The 24,163-nt window shown below is 41.9% G+C and overlaps 3 protein-coding genes across 7 annotated transcripts; 1 reads left to right on the top strand and 2 right to left on the bottom strand.

Moving 5' to 3' along the window:
* Positions 1-99: 99 nt before the first annotated feature.
* On the bottom strand, positions 100-12,371 carry l3mbtl1b (L3MBTL histone methyl-lysine binding protein 1b). 5 transcript variants are annotated; one of them, XM_083990114.1, is made up of 23 exons: positions 12,247-12,307; positions 11,972-12,077; positions 10,569-10,703; positions 9,747-9,942; positions 8,986-9,184; positions 8,747-8,876; positions 8,535-8,586; positions 8,011-8,105; positions 7,815-7,919; positions 7,567-7,702; positions 7,379-7,470; positions 7,111-7,262; positions 6,768-6,871; positions 6,316-6,401; positions 6,085-6,195; positions 5,883-5,997; positions 5,589-5,688; positions 4,384-4,578; positions 4,143-4,244; positions 3,962-4,026; positions 3,704-3,876; positions 3,399-3,461; positions 100-1,585 (listed from the first exon to the last, which is right to left on the bottom strand). In XM_083990114.1, the coding sequence occupies exons 3-23, from the start codon at positions 10,677-10,679 to the stop codon at positions 1,457-1,459; spliced, it is 2,511 nt and encodes an 836-aa protein (XP_083846240.1). In that variant the 5' UTR covers positions 10,680-10,703; positions 11,972-12,077; positions 12,247-12,307; the 3' UTR covers positions 100-1,456. The 5 variants fall into 5 exon arrangements, with proteins under 5 accessions (XP_083846240.1, XP_083846239.1, XP_083846241.1 ...); XM_083990113.1 differs by lacking the exon at positions 11,972-12,077 and having other exon boundaries at positions 12,247-12,371; XM_083990115.1 differs by lacking the exons at positions 11,972-12,077; positions 12,247-12,307 and adding an exon at positions 11,700-11,958.
* Positions 12,372-13,632: 1,261 nt separating this feature from the next.
* On the top strand, positions 13,633-16,363 carry LOC310999957 (putative transmembrane protein 244; the record flags this gene model as incomplete). The annotated part of the gene is made up of 6 exons (XM_083990580.1): positions 13,633-13,668; positions 14,103-14,188; positions 15,741-15,814; positions 15,904-16,029; positions 16,125-16,169; positions 16,269-16,363. Exons 1-6 carry the CDS (start codon positions 13,636-13,638, stop codon positions 16,361-16,363), a joined length of 459 nt encoding a protein of 152 aa, XP_083846706.1. The 5' UTR covers positions 13,633-13,635.
* Positions 16,364-16,925: 562 nt separating this feature from the next.
* Positions 16,926-20,366, bottom strand: sgk2b (serum/glucocorticoid regulated kinase 2b). Its single transcript, XM_083989163.1, has 12 exons — positions 20,125-20,366; positions 19,699-19,774; positions 19,482-19,551; positions 19,339-19,364; positions 19,117-19,174; positions 18,942-19,025; positions 18,652-18,783; positions 18,308-18,420; positions 17,721-17,940; positions 17,471-17,626; positions 17,295-17,384; positions 16,926-17,192 (listed from the first exon to the last, which is right to left on the bottom strand). Exons 1-12 carry the CDS (start codon positions 20,189-20,191, stop codon positions 17,031-17,033), a joined length of 1,254 nt encoding a protein of 417 aa, XP_083845289.1. The 5' UTR covers positions 20,192-20,366; the 3' UTR covers positions 16,926-17,030.
* Positions 20,367-24,163: the final 3,797 nt, after the last annotated feature.

Raw genomic sequence — 24,163 nt, 5'->3', positions numbered from 1 at the left:
AATCTGTGAGGTCTGTCTGCATTTGTGTGTCTGTGTGTGGTGGTGGTGAAATGACTTGAGGTCAGCCGAGGACAGCAGGCAGTGTGCATCTCATTTATTTTCACCCATTCACACATTCCATCAAACAGCCACAGCTATCTCGGAGCCAGAACAGCGTACCATTACCCCTTAAATTAGAATACATAAATAAAAGCTGTTTGCATATAAACAGTTGCTGATGTACACATTCCAACTTGCTGAAGTGCACGTTGATTTACAAAGACACCCGACAAATGTTTTTTTGTTTCTTTTCTCAAAATCTATGTATGAATTGAGGCTCATTTTTTCAGTTCACTGTCACAATGTCCTTCCCTGGCGACCGACGTCAAGGCTTTGCATAACCAAGCAGGAGTAAACCCTTGTAAGGAAGCAAGGACAGTCCTTTTGTAGCTGTATACTATTTACAAGGTGAATGACAAGAGGTTATTTTTAACCAAACAAGATGATCAATATCAACAAAACAACTAAAAGCCTTTTTTTTTTAAACATTCATATTCATGTGCCATTCCCAACAAAAAAAAAGCAGATAGATACAAATAAACAGAGCTGGTTCATAGTTGCATTCCACCTTAAAAAGACTGCAAATTTCCTTGATTCAACAATTAGCCCTTAGCCCTGCTCGTCACAAGACAATCCCCTAACCAGTAAAGCAACACAAACGGGCTGGTGGAAAATTACATCCTCATTTCTCAAACACACTTACTCACATCTGGACACACACATTCACACACACAATTTTTAACCATCCCCCATTCAATCTAAGCTTCAGCCAACTCCAAACTAACCAACCTCTCTTGCCTTTGGGCCTGTGGAGCGGCCCATGTTCTCCCTCTAGAGGAGGAACACTGAACTACATAGTGCTTCTGCTCCACTGGGTTTCACATTTAAAAACCTCGCCACCTCACGATTGTATTTTGCAGCTTTAAAAAAATGTTCTGTTGCCGTGTAAAAAAAAGCAACAAAGCACAAAAACGCTTGTTCCGTCTGCTCTGAGCTCAAGCACCATGTCATTACAGTTCAAATAAAACAAGAAATGCAACAGAATCAAGACACTAAATCCAACAACCCATAAACTGTACAATGTTAAGAAGCCTAGAAGGTGCTGTAGTTTTTTTTTTTTTTAATGATTCAGTAAACAAACACAACATAAGTTAAGGAATCCTCGTGGTCTCGTGTAAAACTCTCCCTCAGGTCGACCGGTGGTCTCCATCACAGAGAGAGGAGAGGAACTGGGGGGGGACAATGGACGTTTTTGAGATGATGGCTTCCTCTTGTTCCTGTTCTGTAGCCGCAGCGTCGTAGAGATCGACGGATGAAGCTCGCTCAGACAGATTATTTCAAATGTCTTTCGTTGAGTGTTAATAAGACCGGAGCTGAGGTCCTGTGAGGAGGGAGAGATCCCTCGTGGAGTCAACTCCTACTCTTCATCAGCGTTCTTCAACATAAGGATGGAGTTGTAAATCTTCAGGGCAGGTCCCAACTTAATTGAAAGGATCTTGACGATGTCTGCTTGGGTGAGTAGAAGAAAGGCCTCGCCATCTATTTGCTAAAGAGAAAAAAATGATTCATATCAGCTCCACATCACTGTTTCTAGAAACGAAGTCGGAGTTACAGAGTTTCATACTCTTGACAGAAAAAAAAAGGTTTGTTTGGCTGGAATTCAGTTTAACATCCTTTTAATTGACAGTCGCTCATTTATACATCCAGCAGTTACCAGACAACATTATCAGTCATCTGGAGTTGTATTTCTGTTCCCCTGAAGAACCTACACCAATATAGTCTTTCTTTTAGCTCCGGTTTTGGTCTCCACCAACTCCTGAGATAAACATCTGTCTCATTAGTGTCTCCATGCTCCACAAAGTTAACCAACTAGTTGCTAATGTTTGTCCCCCTTCAAAACAATGAAAGTTTTGATTCGAACATGAACAACTGACTGGCAAAACTTTTGGATGACTTTCTAATCACATGAGAACTTATAGACCTTCATGACTTATTCTACATGCAATTAGAGCGGGGGTGCATCAACACTTTTGCATTTCATGGGCTGTAAAAAATCTCAATACATCATTTAAACTTTCATAATGGACCTTGTGGGAAAATTTCGACGGACTGTATTGTGTGTCTATAAAGACTTTAGACATATCAATCATTTGGTAACATTTAAAGTGCAGAAAATATGAATCAACTGTTTTCAAAATCACATTTCTCAGAGATGCCTCTATGATATGAAAATGTATGCAAATTCCAAGAGAAACGCAGGGGAGCTGCATAAAATTACTCACGTCTGCACAGCAAACGCAGTCTGGGTAGACACTTGAGGCCTTTTTTTCTGTTTGTTTTATGTCAGACAGAGGACCAAATACAAATGGCAGCAGCACACACTGATTTGATTAACTCAGTGCTATGTATATTGCTGCCAATTATGTGTCTCAGCTCATGAATCAGCTTTCAAGTTCCATCGTCCCTGTGCTGCATTTAAAAAAGCCCATTTTTCAACAAAATAGAACTGACTCTAAAAATGCATTTTATCTCTGTCTACTTTCTTTGATGAAGGGGGGGGGGGTAAGACAAACAACTAGATGGAAAGAATGGTGAGCCAAGAGGCCTCAGAGAACTTAATGTTGGTTTTATATAGAATAGCTGGATATTAAAGCACAAATCTCTAGTACTGGTTAAAATGATCAAAAATACAGAAAAACAAAAATTAAAAATTAAAATTAATTAATTAATTAATTATTTGCTTTTAAAACACCCAAAACAATAATGCTAAAGACATCATCTTGTTAGCTCTGGGTAAGTGTGATTTTGTGACAGAAAAAAAACAACTAATTAATATTTAGAAAAGAATAATCTTAACAATAATCACTGGCTACTGATCTGTTTTGAAACTAGATCTTGTGTTTGTCACTACATTTTAAGACCCCCTCCAATCATAATTTTTTAGATATTTTAAAGCATTCTCAGTGGTCTTTAAATTGTTATTATTATGTTATTATATAAAACATGTGCCATTTCCCAGGGCTCTCCTTCTGCAGAGCCCCAGTAGCTCATTAGCAATGCGCCTGCTCAAAGCTATCCAGCCTCACATTTTTGAGCCAGATGCAGAGCGGGGTGGGGCTTGTAAGCACTAGTGCCCCGCCCTGGGGTTGTGACGCGACAACCCCAGTCTGCCTGAAACCGCCAGTTAGCGTCTGCTGTTGGTTCACAGCAACTTGGAGGCAGAGATACTCAGAAATGCAATTTCGCACTTACTTTTCTGCTGATATGTCCTGTAGCATCAAAAAAATGCCACATGAACACGTGACCAACATGAAAAACACGATTTTTATCAGAGTCCATATTAGTAATGAAATGCTCACCTCTGTTTTAAATGTAGCAGCATGTTCTTTACATCCAGGGAGTCCTTTGACAAAACTGGCCACCTGAAGAACAAAGAGAGAAAACATACAGCAAACGCTCCTGACATCTTTTATTCCTTTAGTATAATGTATCTACTAATCAAAGCAGCTTACAAGTCTTTACTGAATCTGAGTTGTTAAGCCGACAGGCAGCTCTACTTGATAATTCATGCAGTCTCTCTGAACAACTAGATGCCTTCATGTTGGATAAGTGAATGAGGAGAATGTCTGTGTTGACACAGTGTGAGCGACTAAGCATGTCTGACCTCCTCAGCGCTCCAAGTGGCCACTCTCTTGGCAGTCAGCCCCAGGACCTCGGGCAGCAGCTGGCAGTGTTTGTCCCAGCAGAGAGCCACCCGGTGAGGGGGGGAGGCAGAGATGCCGGGGGAGAACACAGACTCGTGGAGGGCCTGCTGGAGAGAGATGGCATCTGGAGAGGCTGAGGAGGCAGACAGACGACGGTCAGTGAGGCCTCTGAGGTGTTTCTTTTACATCATTTATCTCATCCCATTTTGCACACGCACCTTTACTGTCACCAATCTCCTCTTTAACGTAGTGCATCTTCAGGTATTTAGGAACTGGAGCAGTCCTTAAAGAAGACATCGATGTAAAAATTAGACAGCACTCACTCAATAACACACACCAACATCCTCCGTCCTGAACTTCAGCAGCTGTTTCTTGTGATGTGACTTTCATGGCTTGTACCGTTTAGGCCTTGTTCCGTTGTGGCTCTGCTCAGTGGCTCCACTCGGTGGCTCCGTCTGGTTGTTGCGCCCTAAACGCTCAGCCTCCACTGTTGCTGGTTTCCTAGCAACACAAGATAATTCATTCTTATCTACTGACCACTGGGAAAGAGTTGCATATAAAACATTGATAGAAATCTTCCTTGGAGGGTTTGTGCTGTTTTTCACAACAGTTTGGCCTGGAGCATGTTTCAGCCACGGACCTGTTCTGTGAGTCCTCGGCTACTTCGGGATGCTCGGGCGTCGAGGACGACTGTGTGGTGGTGTTCGTGTGAGGATCGGGACGTCGGCCACGAGGATGAGGTCCGCTGAGGGTGAGAGGTCGTTCTCCACTGAGGCGGTCTGGCAGCAAGCCCTCCTTGTTCAGGTTCATCTCGGAGTAGGGACAGCTAACCGAACTGTACAAAGAGACAAACAAACTCTGGCCTTAAATAAACCTTTCACAGACAAAAATGTATTTCATAACAGTGAATGAGACAGTTAATTATGTTTTGACAAATAGGAGAAGCAGCTTAAGAATACCTTTAAGACTTTAAACTCCTACACACACGCATACGAAGAACCATTTACACTACTCACAGCCCACGCAAACACAAATGACATTCAAAAACACACTAAAACCAAAACTCTATCTTCTACCCTTGTCCTTGGCGCATGCATATAGATAAAATATGAAGACATTAAACTTTAATGATCTGAAAATAATTCTCGTTTCACCACCATAAGACCAGCACTGATAGGAAATTAAATGTACGATGTGGGAGCCAAAGTGTGTTTTGTGTGCTTCTACAGGTTTTGTTTGTTTATCGTAAAGTTCACATTATTGTAAATAAATAATTGATTTGTTTTGGATAAATAGTTGATTAAAAATAGGCAAAAGATTAGTTAAATTCATGTGATTTAATTCATGATAAGTTAAATGTGATTTTTGTAACCTATGTTACTGTCGCTTTAAGAAGACAGAGGCAGTTGAGGCTTGGTTAGGCATGAGCCACACAGTTTTCTTACCGTAGTGCCTTTTTGAATGAGAAAACTTTGATTTTGGATTACTCCTGTAATAAGATACCTTTGGAAAACAAGGAATAAATACATTCTTTCTAATCTTTTTACACCGGAGTCCTGTGGACATTTTTTCCATGCAGTAAAGGTGCACGAGTCAAGAACCTGGCTAAAAGCTTCAACTCCCACATACGAATTTTAGATCAAAAATATAGAATCTACATTTTTTAGTGAAATAGTGGTGCATGAGTCTACAGTAGTTGACCTCAAGGAGACAAAAAGTTGAAATGAAATACATTGACTAAGATAAAGGGAGGAGGAAAATATATGAACTACATGAAATGAAAATGGCAAAGTAATAATGGAAAAGGAGACTGTGACAGCACAAAACTGAATATGTGGTACGGACGTGTAGTGGGTCCCATAGCGAGGGCCTCTGATGTGGCCGACCCCGTTGCATCCCGGGGTAGGACATCCTTGTCCTGGGGCAGTCAATAAATCACTGGAGCCTGAAATACACACACACATACACATAGACACAGGAGTGTGTTAATAATAATAAAACTATTGCAAGATCATTTCCATTTTCCATTCCAGAGACAAACTCTGCTGACTCATCTGTTGAAATTACAAATTTTGGATCCTTTTCCTAAGAAACCTGGACTGGCTTCGCTGAGGACCAGGCCAGGTGGACGTGTCTCACCGTTAGGGTACTGTAGTGGGTGTCCGGTTTTCTGACACCACCCAACAGGATGCAGATCGGGGTAGTCTGTCTCCACCCAGTAGTCGTATTCTGAAGTCCAGCCATCGAAATGGATCTAGATGCCAAAAAAAACAAACAAATTGGCCATATGAGCTGCGCAGAGTCCAGACATAGAGCGTCCTAACGAGGAGACGTGTCGTACCTTCAGTCGGTGGTCCTCTGTGTCTGATATGGTTGTAACACGGATGAGCATGGGGTTCCTCTTATCAACGGCTTCCACTTTCATCCCAATCTGGAATCCATGAGGAGGCCGCTGAAAACACAGAATAACAATCACTAACTTTAGACAGGCAACTGGAGTAGATGGATACAGCACTATAAATCTCCAGTGTGTGTGTGTGTGTGTGTGTGTGTGTGTGTGAGTGTATCACACCGGTTTGAAAGCCCGAGCAGGAGCTGCCTGTGTCCCCGTCTCCTCCAGGTATTTCTCCCATGAGAAACTCTTGGGATGTTTATATTCTAAGAAGATTAAATAAAACAATCATTAGGTCCATAATTTAATAAAGACGGTCCACATGAATAAAAGACACTCTCATGTCACTCATGCAGGTATCACAACTTAAAATCTAGAAGCAAACAGAGCATCTACACAAAGTGACAGCAGCATGCATTAGCTCAATCGATCTAAAATTAGCTTGAACATGTTAGTGTCATTTTCTTGCAAAAAAAATTTGGAAAACACCAGAAAAGTGCAGAATACTTTCTATAAGAAAACACATCTATGTTACAAGTTAAAAAGAATCAAATTTACCAGCAGAATAAATATCTTAATTAGCAAATACATTAGTCAGGGCCCTATAGTATATTAAAGTAGTTTATACTGACCCACATGTGTCTTGGTCTGTGTCTTACCAGCTGGAGTGGTCAGTGTTAGCTCGGCCTCTTCACAGTACCCCACAGGATGGATGTATGGACTGCTGGCATCGCACCTTCACGCACCACAATACGCAGGTGAACATGATACATGAAAATGTTTATGTAAATGTGCATCTGTTCTACTTTTCAGGGACCTCGTCATTTTACATTTCCCCTACCTTTTCATAGTTTGTCTACCCACACTACTGCAGCTTCACTAAGAAGCCGAACAGACATTTTACTCCACATGATTTCACTCAGCCTCCACCAAAGTGGACTGGGGGGTGGGGCTGGGGGGTGGGGGTGTCCTCACCAGTAATCATACGTGTCGTCCCAGTTGTCAAAGTGAATGAGCAGCCGATTGTCGACAACGGCAGCAATGGTTGCTACACAGATCAACGAAGGGTTCTTCCTGTCGACTGCCTCCAACTTCATCCCTGCTCTGAATCCAGATGGAGTCACAGACTGAAAGACAACATTTTTTTTTTACATATTTAGTCTGCATATACACAATGCCCTGCACTTATGTCCATGAATTAAATAACCATGTGATGACTTAAACTAGTGAGGTAAATACTCACTGTGTTTAGGCTCTTGAAAAGGTGTTTTGGGGCCAGTTGCCCCCTGCAGTTCTTCACATACATGCTCCAGTTAAATTCTCCATCTTTACAACCTACAAGGCGAATATGTTGTGAAACTTTTCCACCAAATATTTACAGAATTGTTTCATAGCTGATGTTTTGTTCATTTGTTAAAATCATGAGGCTACCTTTGGGCAACAATAACTTATGTCCGTTCTTCTCACACCAGCCAGCTGGTTTTATATCCCATGAGTCAGCATTGGCCCAGAAGTCATAGCATTCTGGGTAGCCATCGAAGTGAAGCCTTATCCTGTAACCTTGGATCTGAGAGGTAAGAGACACACCAGGGACACAGTCAAGACAAATAAACAGAGTATTATATATTCGTAATTATAAAACCCACACAGTCTTGATTAACAACCATTAACACCCATACCTCTGCAACAGTGAGCACACAGAACAGGGAGGGGTGAGACGGGTCGAGGCCCTCCAGCTTCATCCCCACCTTAAAACTGTTCCTGCTCTGAGGAAGCGACTGGTGCTGTCAAACAAATGTACATCACATTACAGCACAATTCAGTTTGGTTATGCTAAATGACACTCAGGTGACAGGTGTGTATAGAGAATCCTACCTCTTTAAATAGTTTAACAGGAGCAGCAGTGGCCTTCTCCTCTTCAAGGTAAGCAGGCCAGCTCCATGCCCGCTTCTTATTGGGAGGGGCTGCCACTAAGGTTGGGACAAAAAAAAAAAACATAACACATAATGCATTCAGTATAAGATGCTACTTGACCCAGTTTAGACTAATATTTCTGAGAGTTTTGTGAGTCTGGTGAATGCACATGATATCAATGTGTAGACCTTAAGTCTGTGTTTATCAGTTCTCATTCCTTCTTGTCTAATATCACACTGCATTTGAGTTTTAACAGGACTAATGTTAAGGTTGTAATATTTGAAAACAAAAGTCACTGATGATATGTACATCAGTGGGTGGTCTTCACTTCACCAGAACTTTGCAACAATAAAAAAGCAACACTGTTTATAGATGTGTCCAGGACTCTTTGAGGCCTTGAATTTAGATAACAATGTCAGACATTTACAAACTTTCATAAGATAAAGAGAAAACAACTCCTTTACAGAGCCAGTCGTATAACATACCCAGTTTTGCCATTTTGGCTCCTCTCCTGCCTTTGGTTGTCTTGGCCTTTTCCTACAAAGGGTGAACATGTCAATAATCAGCGCCATCTATATTAACATAATAGATACACATGGGGAAAAAAATCCAGATTATGATGTTTAATTTGCAAAACACTCCTTAACACTTTATTAGCTCTGGAAGATGATACAAGTGAGAGGATCCTCCTCCTTACCTCTGGCTCCTCTTGGTTGTCTTCTTCTTCTTCACCAGAATCCATGTAGATCTTCCTCTTTTTGCGCACGCGTTTACCGAGTCTCTCTCCTTCAGCTGCTTGGCTCTCTCGTGCTTCCCCTGGAGACGATCTTTAAAAAAATAAATAAAAAAAAAACTTGGCTTGTGACAAAATAACAAAACAAAATAATCTGAACAAGAATGAAAAGCTGTTAGAGAATACAAAGCGTGTGGTCCTACCTGCCACTGGAGGGCTGTGCACAAACAGAGCTGCAGAATTTACCCTGAAACAGGGCATCTCGGGGAATACGGCCACCACAGGCCCGGCACCTTGCCAGCTCCCCGTTTGGGCCCATTTCAGCATTAGAGCCAACTTCAACACTGGGCCCAACCTCCACACTGGGGCCCTCCTCCAAAGACAGAAGCACAGGACCCGGAGCTGGAGGACAGAGAGGAGAGGGAATGAAACTGTGGCCTTTAATGACACAGCAGTAGCATTGAAGCTAGTCCTCTCTCTGTACTGCGCACTCTGCTACTTCTCCATGCTGCCTGTCAACAACACAAACAAACAAACTCCCACAAATCACTCACACATGCTCTAAAAAACATTAGCCTCCTCACTTCCAATCTACCAGCCCTTTATGACACTGTCATATGACAAAGCACAGCCCGCATCACATGACCCCCGCTGCCCCCTTCACCTGTGTTTCACATCTCTCCCCCCTGGCATCAGATACAGACAAATAACTTTCAAAAAGACACACTCTGGAAAAAGGTTTTATTCCATCTGCCATTGATGCTCTTAACAACCTCAGCAGAAGGTAGCAATTTCATCAGATTTTTTTTCCTATGTTGCATGTATCTGTTAAATGTAATACTGACTGTGGGGACAAAAGCCATACATCTGAATCTGTTTACTGTACAAAACATTGGTAGAGTAAATATGGACTGCAATTCTTTATAATAACAGTGGTGTAAGGGTTAAACACATGCTGTCATACCTTTAGCTTGAGACGACCCTGGCTGACTCTTATTGGCTGGTGCTTTGGCTATGCCGACCTGTGATTGGCCCTCTGGAGGAGGAGTGGGAGTGTGAGTGGGAGTCGGGTCCAAGGTCTTGTGGTTAGGCTCTGCCTCCTGGCCTTTGACCTCTAGGTCTGTGACAATCTCAAGAGTCCCAAACTCTGTCATGCGGAACTGAAAGACACAGAGGAAAAAAAGATACTGATATGCTCATCAAGTTTCCTCCAAGGAATCTGCAGGGCTCCAGACTAACTTTCTTTACGAGGAGCACAGTGGCCCCCAACTTAAAATTTCACGAGTGCAAACAGAAAATTTAGGGGTGCACACTGTAAATTGACTTGCAAAGAAAATATTCACATTTCCTTTTCATTCATGATCCTCACACACACACACTGGCCTGCCACCTGTAATGACAGATACCAGATCCTTTGAGTCGCCTCTTCCACATTTTACCAGTTAACAAACAAAACACAGCAAATTTACTGGCTGCACATGCGCAAGTAGATGAACATTTTACTTGCACCGTCTCAGATTTTAGAGGCAATCATGATGATCCTCATTCATCTCAAATGACCGTCTCGGCAATAGCCACACACTCTTTCCCTCTGAAAGTTCACTTTTTTCTCTAAATAAGTTAATCATCTCCGATGCTTGCAGGTGTGGTCCTACTTAATTTATTTATTTACTTCAAACAAGGCGACTCCCCTCTGCTATTAAACACTGTAGGGAATCCAGCTCATGTAGATCTGAGTGTAATCAGAGACAGTAAACATTTGAACACACAAACAAGTCACTGGTACCCTGATGTCGCTGCCTGGCAGCGTGGCGATGCCGTCCTTCCAGTCCAGAGCACCCATCATGTCGAACTCCGCTCCCTGGGAGGGGCCATCACTGGGTGGAGTGTCAGTCATTCCCACTCCTCTAATATCCCCAACCTGCACAAACATAACAGTCAGATCAAAGATGTCATTACACACTGACCCCAAAACATTGCAATTCTTAAAATGATTTTTTTTTTTTTAAACAAAACAAAAAACACAGGTGGAATAAATTATGACATTGTTGTTTTTGTTTTTTTAGTCTTTATCGTTGACTGTGTGTGTGATGATCAGTTGGACAGACCTCCAACCACCTCCACCTCGGCCGCTGTGTTACCCACGGTGTGTGCTCCCAACTACAAATGCAGTTTCTCTCTGCACTTGTAAACAGCGTCGCGCCGCATCACCGCTAGATGGCGACTGTGTGCTGGCTTGCAGGATACACCATGCACTTCGATTTCAGACAAAACAGTCAATAATAATATTGTTTTCCTGGTCAACTAACCGGCAAATACGTGCACAAACGGCCTCATTAGGGTGAATCTTCACCAAGATCATTGACAAAGATGCAGAGAGATGTCTCAACTTTAACTTAACCACACAACTTTATCTTTTCCTTGTTTTAACAGTATCTCTTAAAACCGGGTGTTTGCCTGCCAATGAACAACTGAGGGGGTCATTTCTTTATCCATTTCAAGGAGAACACTGTTTTCTGCGCCGACTGGCCAAACTTAAACACGTTTTAATCCGACTAATATTACGATATAACGTTTTACTGTTGACGCATGATCAACAATGAATTAGGGTGGTATTTTCTTATTGCACGGCGGCCATAACCAGGTGAAAAGTAAACGAAAGCCCGAGCTGATGGATGCTGATCAAGTTTGACTTCACACCCCATGCCTCAGTTTTATTCCGGCCAGAAATAAAAGTGTCTGTAAGAGAGCGCCCATGATTAGCATTCGTCTTATAATACAAAATGGCGGAGCATAGGGAAGAGGGCCACCAACACGTTTAAACTATGTAAATTACTCAAGTTACCAATTTAAACAAATCATGCAAAAGCCGCTACGCATCGAACAAAGCCAAACGCGTGCTGTGTAATTTCCTGACTTGGTGTTTTCCTCCCCTCCGGTGGTTTTCTTCACTTTCCCCTTGTCACGGAATGTCAGCCCAGGCTGCTGTAGCTTAGCGCTGCTGCTGACACGGAGCTAACAGGCTGCTAGCTCCGCTCCGTCCACTTGAATGGAGGAGGTTAGCTTCGCGGCTAGCAGCAGCGGTGGTAGCATTGTGACTGGATGCAGCCAAGCTAAGGACAATCTGTAATAAATAAGTTTCCCGGTTAATAACAATAGGAAAAAATGCATTTTTGTTTTTTTATTTACCAAACGCTTACGTCTCGCAGACCACTCACTGCACACACTGGCAATAACACGTCGCTCCTGTTACGAGCTTCAACATTGTTGCTTGATTAATTTCTTCCAATAGAAACTTGAAAAAAAAAAAAAAAACGATTTATTCTCGCCGTTTTAAATCAGAGTGGAAATAATGAGAACTAATCTCATTTGCCAAAAAAACGAAGGTCGTTTTTTCCCCAAATTACGCCATTTCTAATAAATAAGAATCAGCGCTCTTGTTGTTTATAAAATGTGGAACTCACCTCGTTTCTGTTTTAACTCTTATTTAGAGCTGCTGGATAAGAAGAGGGGGTGCGCATGCGTGTGAGATGCGCTGCCTGACAACTTTGGGTCTCGGAAAAGTTCAGTACACTATCGGTGGTCAATACCAGGCCTGTGTGCACTTATAACACGCCCAAAAAACTCCGTTCACTGCCGATATAACCAATACTACCACCACCGGGACCGGGGGCTCATGTTTCAGCCCGTGGCCGCTAACAGCCACAGAAAGTGCCCCCCTCCCTCCTTCTCCTCCTCCTCCTCACCTCCTCCTCCTCATATAAAGAAGTATGAGTATGAAACGGACCGCAGTGTGTCTTATTATCGTCCATGAGCGGCCGGTTCATCATCTATGCCCCATCTCCCCAACACCCTCCCCCCCAAAACACAGGCTGATTTATAACCTTATACCGGGCACTTTATAATGCAGCCTACCGACACACAGCGCATGAGGACCAGGCGATAATCAGTGTGTACGCGCACACGGTGTACAAGTGCAGGATTAAACACTGACCAGGCCTGTAAAACCAACCGAAGTAACATCTTCAAGTAAAAAAAAAAAAACGTCGCTGCACCGGTTTGGCTTCATCACACCACACACATTTATTTACAGTTGTGTGGGCTGGTATGTAAAATAACAGTGAAGTCGGAGTGAATGAATGGACATGCACATTCACTTTACTGATTTAACGATGTCGATGAAATACTGTTATGTGTGTTTTTATAATGTGACGACAACAGGATTTTATTTTCTGACTATTTGCCCCCTGCGTCGGTTTCTGTGGTACCACCTCTCATGGCACTTAAAGGCTATTTGATGTGTGGTTATTCTGATTTTAATGTAACATCCATCTAAAGTCAATCATTGGCCACATATTCCTTGATAGGAGTCTTTGTGAAGTGGTGGTGGCTTCTCAGACTAGATGTTCAAGACAAATCATCTCCAGCCAACCTGCAGTATTCAATCCCTCCCACATAGGGCGGTTATGGTTTTTCTCCGGTGATAATAACACGCTACGTCGTTTTTCTCCCATAGTTTTTTGATTTTTTTTAACTACCCGAAGCACAAACTTGCAAAAAGATAAACGCCACTTTGTATTGCGACGTTGCCAAACAGGTAGATGTGGAGAAAAGTCTTTATTTCAGTCAACAAAGGCCACCCCTCAATGCGAGGTGAAATGAGTTCAGAGCTCGGCTGGAAGAAAAGCGGCGGCGTTGTCGGTGGTATAGTGGAGGATCGTGTCTTGCGTTTGTCGCTAGATGGCAGGAGAAGTCCAGTTTCCGAGGGATTAACCGGGTCGGTCAGCCGCCTGCTGCAGCCTGGATTATTATTTATTATTTTGTAGTATCAATATCAAGAACAAAACCATGAGATGGCATTCAAAGGCAAAGCGGTCGACTCGAAGGTAAGAGGGCAAGGTGGTGTGTCATGATTTAACCGGCATCAGCCGTCTCTCTCTCTCTGTGGACGAGTCTCAGTCTGTCAGTCGTGTTGCACCGACTGTGGGGAAATCCTGTGCGATAAAATAATAAAGAGGATATGACAATGTAGTGTAGTGTGCTGGAGATGTTCTTAATAATCTATAAACACACGATGTGCCATTTAATATGACACTAACTGTATGTAGCAGCAGCTCAGGCTGCAGCAGATAAGAGTCGCTATCTGCCTGTTACTGTGCGCATCCCTCCCCCCTTGCAGCCTGGCAGCCTATAATATGTACGACTGCATACAGCTTCAGGTTAGTGTTGCTATACATTGAAAATATAAGCGCTGAGTTGCCTATTGGACACATTGGATGTTATATTGTAAAGTAATGTCTCCCTCTCTGTCTCTTCACAGACCGTGCTCTTCAACCTGCTGCTGTGTCTGCTCATATTTTACTCTCTTTTCTACATGATTGGGAGTGTGTGCTTCGGTGCCTTCAGGTGTGTGAATCCCTCACGCGCATGCGCACAGGCACACACGCAAGCTCAGCTATGCTCTTACAAGCATCCTCACCCACCACTTCTATACTCAGTCTCTAGTTTCCTTGCCAACAATTTTCATTCAGACCATATAATGGGAATGTAAGGTATAGTTATACAGATTGAGCAACAGCACTTACAGTAGGTAAAAGGACCAACAACGTAATGTGTAATATTAGGCTACTCCCCCCAGGAATTTAACTTTAATTACCAGTAAAATATTTATATTCATTCTGAGACAGTTATTTCTTTGTTCAATCAGTTGTGTTGGACTTATAAAGATAACAACAGTAAAACCTCATTGACTACCCGCAAGGATATCTGGGTAACACAGACAGTTCGGTGGAATTAATTAGTTGGATGTATACCAGCAGAGCTGCATGACTGTTGTAAAATCAAATTAATTAAATATATTTCCAGGAACCTTTAGATAAATTTGTCAGAGTGTTGTAGTATAATTGTGTTAACTAATTAGCCGCAGCTAGTTATAACTGTATCCTCTAACAATATATAACAGTGCCCTTTTCCTAAATTATATTTCGAGTAAAGTTTATTGATAATAGCAACATTCTTTCAAAGTACCACTTTCAGTTCAGGAGTTTTACTTACAACGCTGAATTATTACACTGTAAGTTTGCTGCCTTTGCAGAAGTAAATAATTATGTATACTTTCTCCACTGGTGATATGGGAGGTCTGGCAGTTCTCACTTTAGCCTCTTGAGTCAACTAACAGATGCACTTAAAGAGAGGCTTTAAGTGCATCAGTCACATAAATAGATAAACTGTCTCAGATTTGAAGATATGTACCAGACTCTGCAATGACAACCAGCACACAAATTGAACTGATCTAATTTGAGAAACCTAATGTGATGATGATCATAACTTCCAGTCCCTCTGGGCCCCCCGATCCTCAAGCGCTCCAGGTTCACTCTGCGTCACAAATGAATGCGTTGAATTGCAACGACTACTGCAATTTTGTTTTCCAAAATTTTGGAATATATACACCCAAAACATAGACGGCTATGTTTTTTTTTTTTTAAATGTACAAATTAATAACAGAAAAGCCATATAAGATAGTCTTTTTTTGTGTGTGTGTTTAAGTGGATCTGTTGGCAGACTATATTGTCATGTGTAGTTTGCAGTTTGTATTTAATGGGTATTTAAAGGTAATGATGCTGACTGCACACAGAGTAGCAGCAACAGGGGATCAATACGCCCCAAAATCTTGCTGTTGCTCCAGGGTCCCATTACCAGATCAGTGTTACCATGGAACCACCTTTGCCGTAATGTTTGTTTTGACCCAGAAGACTTAAAAACAGCTCTGGTCTTTACAGCGGAGGAGGATTTTATTATCTCTCTCATGAGTTTCTGCATTACTTCGTCCACATGTTGAGACTCTCTTTACTTTAATCCAGACAGATAATACAAAAGCTGAGAGACATTTACAATTAACACTCACTGCCTTTTTGTTACTGCTGGCCTGCACCAATTTAAGTTATTTCTCTTCATTTAGGTTGGACCACTTTGATGGGTTGATTCCATTTGACTTTAAGACCGAACCTGCTGAATCCAACTCCAAATACTTAGGTGAGCACACAGTGCAGCCAAGATGACAAATACTGAGCGTGAACTTTGTACAGATAACATCGTGTCTGGCTGTGTTGGTCTCCCCTCAGTGAACCTCCTGTCCTTGGAGCTCACCTACTTTTGCAGTGGCCTTTTGTTTGCAGCAGTGGTGAGGAGGCGGGTGTGGGACTACGCCCTCACTGTCACACTTCTGCATGTTATGATCACCAGCCTTGGTGAGCAGAAATCTGATAATGTATCCACCCAGATTACTCACACACATTACTCCAGATGTTGTGAAACTGTACCGTTTGTTTCCGTATTGTTGCAGTGATGCTAGAGTTCCCCGTGGTGTGGCAGTGGTGGCTGGCTTTAGGTAAAACAAACACAACCAGCACTTTATCTACAAGTCATTTGTATCTGTCTTTGTGTGCTCGCTTCTCTTTAACGCTCCACCTTTTTTGTTGTTCCTCAGGTAGCGGCTTGTTTCTGATGATCTGCAATGGTCAGCTGATAGCTTATTTCACCTGCCAGAGCGAGCAGAGCTACGCCTCCTTCAGCATCTACTGACACACAGAAAAGTATCTGTGGATAGACCGTTTCAGAAACAGCCTTTTGAAGTGGGGAAGAAAGGATCAGACCAGATGCTTGCCTCTGTGAGACACCCATTAGATTCTCCATGGTGATGCGCCTTTTCTGTTTCTGTCACACACAAAAACAACTCCACACCATCACACATAAAATCAGCTCGGTCCAATTCGTGTTTTAGGGTTGTCGACTTGTATAAATGCTACAAGGAGAAGGTCGCTGTATTTCTCTTGTGATGCACAATGCCTCAGTCACTATGCAGGTTTTCGAGGCAGCCTGTGAAGTATTTGTAGTACCTTTGTAAGCTGTGAATGTAATAGATGAATGGGAATGTTGCAATACATGTTACAAATGTAAATATGAAGTGTTAAAACAATAAAAATGCTTTGAATTAGGAGTTTATTGTTTCATCCCTTTAAACATTAAGGTTGCAAGGACCAGTGAAACAGTAACCAGCCTATTTCACATCATGAACTGATACCAATACTGAAAATAACAGTAATAAAAATATACAAACATAGTTGATTACACCATTGGAGTAAGAAGAGTATTTTTGCTGTAGTGCTTAAAAATAGACTTGTGATCTTAATAATTTATGACTTAAAAAATAAATATTTGAACAAACACGCTGCCAGAGGATTTGGCGATGTTATGAAACCAGCTGTGCTGCCATGTACTCCGCTGGGTTCATGAAGGAGAATCCCGGGAAGGCCTCGCTGGCCACGCCCACCTGGCACCGCTCATTCACAGAGGCAGGGACAGGTTGTAGCGTGAATTCGGGGTCGATGTGGCTGATATCGCAGGGGCCAGTCTGCAGCAGAGAAAAGGGATGAACAAACACTGAGGCACACTGTGCACAGATTAAAAAACAATAGTGCGCTCTGCACATTTCTCATTTCTGAATGGTGCATACCACTTTTGGGATGAATGGCGGAGTCACCTTCCTGGACAGGAGGTCATCCCAGTTGATGGAGGCAAAGAAGGGATGTTCCTGCAGCTCCACCTGCATCAACACATCACAATGAGAAGCTCTTTGTTTATTCGTGCTTGTGTTGATCGCAGTTTGTCTCTCTGTGTGTATGCACTTACAACGTCACAGCTTCCCCCTAGGCGTTTGGAGACATCCCTCTCCAGCAAGCCCTCTAACAGCGAGTGTGCAGCCTGAGACACCCCACCACGTAGCTGCAGGGGAGCGTGAAGAATGTTCTGAAACATCTCTGCTTTGACACGGTTGTAAAACGGAGGCTGAGAGGGAGAAAACAGAGAGATGAGGTAAGGTGAGGCTACGGAGGAAGAGGAGATGATGAAAAAGAAAAAGACGATAGTCACCATTACTCACCAGTCCATAGAGCATCTCAAAAAGCACAACACCAAGCCCCCACCAGTCCACCGCTGGACTATAGGAGTCACCTTGTAGCACCTCTGGAGCAAGATACTCAGGAGTCCCACAGAATGTATGCATGATGCCACCTGTGGACACACCTTCTTTACAAAGCCCAAAGTCCGTCAGCATCACATGACCCCCACTGTCCAGCAGGATGTTCTCTGGTTTCAGGTCTCTGGCAGAGAAACAGATGGAAAAAAAGTTTAGTCTACAAGTACCAGCAGAAAAGGTACATTGACTACTCTTCTTGTTTTTCTCCCAGTTGTTTCACATGTGCCTTTTCTTTACTCTTTATTTTTTAATGCGCTGCTGAAGGCCATTGGTGGTATTTTTGTGGGCAAACATTTGCTATGCAGCGCTCTCAAAAAAAGAACATTTCACTGGGATCTCTCCGCATAGATGAATTAATCATGCAGAACAGGATCAAATCAAACATGAGCAAGGAGAGCGAGCGAGCAAGTGAGTGAGCAGAAAGCTGAGGAAAACTCAGAGGAGTGTCTTATCTATATTCATGTATATATGCATGTATGTACATACAGTACCTGTAAACAATGTCAAGAGAGTGAAGGTAGCCCAGTGCCATTGCCATCTCTGCTGCGTAGAAAGCAGATCTGGGTTCAGGGAATGACCCCTCTCTCTGCAGGTGGTAGAAAAGCTGAGGACAAGCAGATAAGTGGTGCACAGATTTCAGAAATGACATAGATGACGTTCAACACCACAGCAGAATCATGACCCCAATGTTGATGACTGCTGATTTCAAACAAATATACCAGTACATAGCCTTTAGAAGTACTGTAACTAAATCAGTTTTTATGATCCAGATTCTGTTTGAATTTTCATTATCCATCACACAGTTGACAGAGATAAGTCATTATCATACACGTACCTCCCCTCCATTAACATAGTCGAGGACAAAGTAGAGTGTGTTTGGTGTCTGGAAAGAGAAGTGGAGTCCCACCAGGAATGGATGTTGTAGTCCCTTTAGTAGGACACTCCTCTCAACCATCACATGCCTCTGCTGCAGAAACACACACACACACAATAGGTAAGTGGATGATAGATAGATAGATAGATAGATAGATAGATAGATAGATAGATAGATAGATAGATAGATAGATAGATAGATAGATAGATAGATAGATAGATAGATAGATAGATAGATAGATAGATAATAACCTCTTTCCTCTTGACAATCATCTGTTTCTGTAGCACTTTGACAGCATAGTAGCCACCTTGTTTTCTGTGTCTAGCGAGCAGCACCTGCAAAAGTGTTTAATATGACATTTTATATTCCAGTACCAAAGATGGGAGGAAATACACAGAAACCTGCAAGGACAGACAACTCCTGTACCTTTCCAAAGCTTCCTCTGCCGATAACTTTGAGGTAGTCAAAGTCCGATGGCTTCATCCTGATGAATACCACAACAGAAAACATGCTTTGTCACTTATGTTTTTATTTTAGTGAATTAATGAAATAATTGATTAATTAACCTCTTATGATTAATGCACCGTTGTGGTAATGTGCAGCTAAATCACAAAATGTCTCTGGGTGTCGGTGGGAAAAATGACTTACAGAGAGGTTTCTGTGTTCGCTGAGCTCTGAGAAGAGAGGAGACACACAGGAGACAGGGACGGTCAGGAGGTCAGATTTAGTTTCATCTCCTGTCAATGCGCAGCTCAGTCTTTTTAAAAAAAAACGCCTCTCTCTGTACTCACCACGGCACTTTTCTCGTCCTTCTCTTTCCTCAGTTTGCTTTGACGCCGCAGGATTTTCTCGGTGTCCAAGCTTCAATCAAGTGGTTAAAAGTAAGAGGTACTTTAGTTTTTTTCTCTCACTCTCTTTTTTGGGACCACAAATTATATTATATAACTAATTATAATGTGTTTTATACATGGAAAATGTGATTTTTTCCCCCCTTCTTCTCTGACTTACTGTTGGCAGAGTGGTTGACTGGAAACAAGTTTGTGTAAGAAGTCACTGAAGCCAGCTTTCTTCCCCTTGAGCAGAGCTGCAACACAGGCAGAGGGTACATAGTTCAACAGCTGTATGTACAAAGGTCAACTTCATGACTTGGACACACTTTCACTAAATTAAATATATAAAATAAAATAAAAAGTCATAACTATTGAAACAGACTTGGGTTGTGTTAAAACAAATTTATAGAGAATTGGTCACTTAGCCTACTTGAATATAGGTAGCCTAGGCTATTTTATACCCATTTTGTCTTCTGCAGCAGGATCTAAACTACTTTTTTTTTTGTCTTTTACGTATGATTTGTTGGTTTACAGAAAGTTAATGGTTTACCCAAATAAAATAAGAAAAAAGAAAAAAAAAATATTTAGGCTATTTGAACCTCACCTGAGAAAAACGTCACAAGCCCTCTCATTTTGGCGTAGGTCATCGGCCGGTCTCGAGTCACGGTCATTTGGATGAGGGTTGACCGACTGGCTGAGAGGTTTTAGGGCAGATAGGGAAGCTTGTAAAGCGGAGAGGACAGGCTGGTGGTGAGCAGCACTAGAGGCGGACTGTCCAGCAGCAGCAGAGCCGTCTCACTTGTCCCACTCGCTCCACCAGAGTCCTGATACTCCGTTAAAGCCCGCTGACGTAAAACGGCACGCACGGGCAATGTGGCATTCGCGGACCCTCGGAGAAGTCAGCATTAGTGCTATGTGCGCTCTCAGCTCAGCAGACCACAAGGCCCAGTAACCCCATTCACACCCATGAAATTTCCCATGTCAGCATCTGGGACAGAATCTGGGGCAGTCATTCTTAGTATGAAGCTGTATCTAGGAGCAGATAGAGGGCAGCTTTGAAACAGAGAAACATCTATGGGCAAACAAAGAGAGCTCCTTTGGAAATGGGGCCATTTTCACAAAAGGTGTCCATTTATAGAGGATTTTGAAATGTAATTTATTTATGAGTGGTTTATGTCACTTAATTGGGCTGAAAGCCATGTCCCACCTGAGTTGGGTGGGGCATCCAGCTCTATTTAATCTCTCAAGAACTTCTCCTTTAGTGTTTCTTGTTTGTTTGTTTTTTGTATTTAACTACTGTAAATGACCGTGGATAACTCAGATAACTCATTCAGATAACTGATTCAATCATTTACATGGTATTTAGGGCAATAAAAAATTCATTTCAGAAAATGTGATTTTCAGTAGGCTACAAAGGCAAACAAACACAATGTATCTTCATTCTTGGTATAGGCTATATTGTTATGAATAATTTCAGTTTTTCTCAAGACATAAAATACAGGCCTAGACACACACACATAGCCTATAGTTCCTTAAATCTGACAAATATCTTTAGTATACTTTTGAAAGTGGACATACTGTAAGTGTCAAAGATCAGAGTAACAATAAGCAAAACTGACAGATGTGGGACTAATTTAAGCACAGTTGGATGATCACTACCTGATGTGACTTGAGTGTTGTTAGTGAGCAGGTCAAAATGGGGACTAATCCTGCAACATAAACTCTATGATGTGTCACTTTTTTTGCAGTCAAAAGAGAAGGGTGGGAAAAGTTGGGTCCCTGAACAGCACAGCAGGTTGCACAATACCTCAGCTCTTGAGGAGACCAGCTGCTGGCACATGAAGGCAGCAGTGAGCTCATGCTCCCCTGCGAAAAGAGGAACTGGGTTCTCATGAGCTGACAGTACTCTGTGACCGTACAGTTGGCAAAGTAACGGACTTTCTCTGTGCTCTTTTCACTCTTGTATCTGTGGGCCTATTTATTATGGGTATGGGTTTCTCCTCACATATTCCAGTCACAGGTGGTTAGAGGGAGGACGGCATACCAGCAGAAGTCTGTGAGTGGGTGGCAACACCAATAGTAGGACATCTACTGAATTAATGTGCGTATGTGCAATGTGTGACCTGTACGACGAACAGGGAAAACAAATCAACTGTTAAATAGAAGGCACACTCACACACAGTCTGGTTTATGTCATTTCAGGGGCATTTCATTCACACCATGCAGACAAAGAAAATCAATACCACTTTTTATGATGTGTGTGCACGTTCCCCTTGGAGCTAAGGATAGTTATCAGGTCATGGAAACTACGTGTGTTCATTCATGACAGCATTCCAGCACATGACCGCTCTTTATATGTGCCCTCCTGTGTGTCATGTCATGTGGCGGCTGCACAGTCTATCTAAGAAACACCACGGCCTGCCCACACCAGACCTAGTTTTAATGCTTGTGATATATAACTCCAGCTGCATTACATTACACAGTTATGGTGGCCTATCATTTTGATGTCAAAGCAGGTCAAAGGCAAGGCAAGGCAAGGCATCTTTATTTATATAGCGCATTTCATACCAAGGCAACTCAATGTGCTTTACATAAAGACAAAACTTAAAAAAAACAAAAAAAAACAGCATGAAACAGCATAAAAAAAAACACAGTTAAAAACAGGAGCAAATAAGAATAAAAAAGTAAAAGAAAAGAAAATAGATAAAGTGAAAAGTTCTTAAAAAGAGCTCAGCTATAAGCACATGAAAAGAGAAATGTTTTTAACCTGGATTTAAAAGTGCTCGAACCCCCACATCACCTCTCTGATAGAATGACATTTCATTACATAAGCAAATTTATATGCACATATAATTATATAATATGTAGAAATAGAAAGAGGATCTTGAGTTTGGCACAGTTGGTGGTAAACAAATTCTTTGGAGAGAGACCCACTGGAACAAAATGTATCTCACACTTCCGTGAAAACAAAAAGCATTATAGGTAATACACACATACGGGCGATTAAAAGAGAGACTGGGCTTTGTCACAAGATGAAATCAGCCTAAGGGTTTAACAAGAAGAATCCCTCATAAACTGGAAATGAGTGCCAGAGGAATTCAGTGTGAATCAGATTAATGGGACGTGAAGAGCAGATACTGAAATAATGCCAGTTTGTCCCTGTGTCGTGATGTGTCTAATTTTGGAGCGGCTCGGTTCAGGGCAGAGGGAGTACAGGGTGTCTTGGTTACTGTTGCAGAAAGCTGATCCTTGGACAGCAACAGGGGGAGGATCCTGTCAGTTACAGTGGTGGTGGTGGGGTGGGAGAGCCAGAGCCTCTACCACCACCACCCTAAAGTGAACCGGTCTCTTCTGGTCCGACCGACCGCCCGCCCACCCTCTACCCTGCAAACTCTTGTCCCATCACCCCGACACCAGGCGAACTGGTTGAGGCTGGTTTTTGGCTTCTACTGGCATGCGACAGGTGACACTGATCGGCAAGCAGACATCTCAGTAAAACAGTGTGCAGGATAAACACCAAAAAGACAGCAGATGGACCACTGGTGGAAGTGGTACCCAATACAGTAATATAACAAATATACAACTAGAATACAAGTAGGACTCATGCAGGAAAAGTCTATAACTACTTTAAGTATTAAAAATAAAAGTACTCATAATTAGAGTACATTATAAGATAAGTGTGTTTTGATTACTTTACATGTTGTATAACTTAGTCCAATGGTTCATAACGAAGGGGTGACGCCCCTCCATATGCTCATGTTATGTCAATCTGAGGCTTTGTGAAATCATTAATGGTGGAGTTAAAAGGGGGAAAAAGTTGTTGTATTTTTCAATAATATTTTTAATCATTTAAGTTGCTCATTTGAAACCCACTAACAAATACATTTCTATATATCCATACAGATATGCAGCAATTTAATGTAAAGAAAAAGAATAGAATATCCAGTATTAATTCAAGAAAAGAAACATGCCTTATAAACAAACATTTCAACCAGCTTGTTTAAGATCAGTAAAAAAGAAAGTAAAGTTCATTAATGGAGTTATTTCTGGTGTTCAAATGATATTATGTAATACAACAGTCCACATGTGCTAGTATGAACAGTAGATCACATGGCAGCAGTAGTACTCCATCTGTCCTGTAGATGGTGGTGACAGCAAACCAGAGGGCCTTGTGCTTTTCCTCTTTCTGTGAAGATCGTTACCTTCTTATAAATGGACAAAAACCTGCTGTAAGTGAACAACTTTAACATCAACCACACCAGTTTAACACCAGACACACTAACCCACCAGAAAAGGACAAAAATCCCCTTTCCATATCCTTATATTTTCCAATGTGAAGTCCTCATCAGCTTCACATGCTGAACTTTGATTTTCCATCACATGGTGCTCCTTTGTCATGACCTAGATAAAACTATGATAGGATAAAAGTGAAAGGAAAGCAAATAAATTGGACAAACTAAGCTTCTGTTTATCATAATACTGACTAAAAATAAAGCAAGTAACAGCAATAACCATTATGTCAGTACTGTAGTATTATCAAGAGATGTTTAAGGCCTACATTTTACACAATACTTTTAAGAGCTTAAGTTACTATAGCTATAACAATATAAAACACATGATTTATCATCCTTTTGAAATATGAT

The sequence above is a fragment of the Trachurus trachurus genome (assembly GCF_905171665.1).
Source record: "Trachurus trachurus genome assembly, chromosome: 16".
NCBI lineage: Eukaryota > Metazoa > Chordata > Actinopteri > Carangiformes > Carangidae > Trachurus > Trachurus trachurus.
Note: the sequence above shows the minus strand (reverse complement) of the source record. Positions and strands in the feature narration are given on the sequence as shown.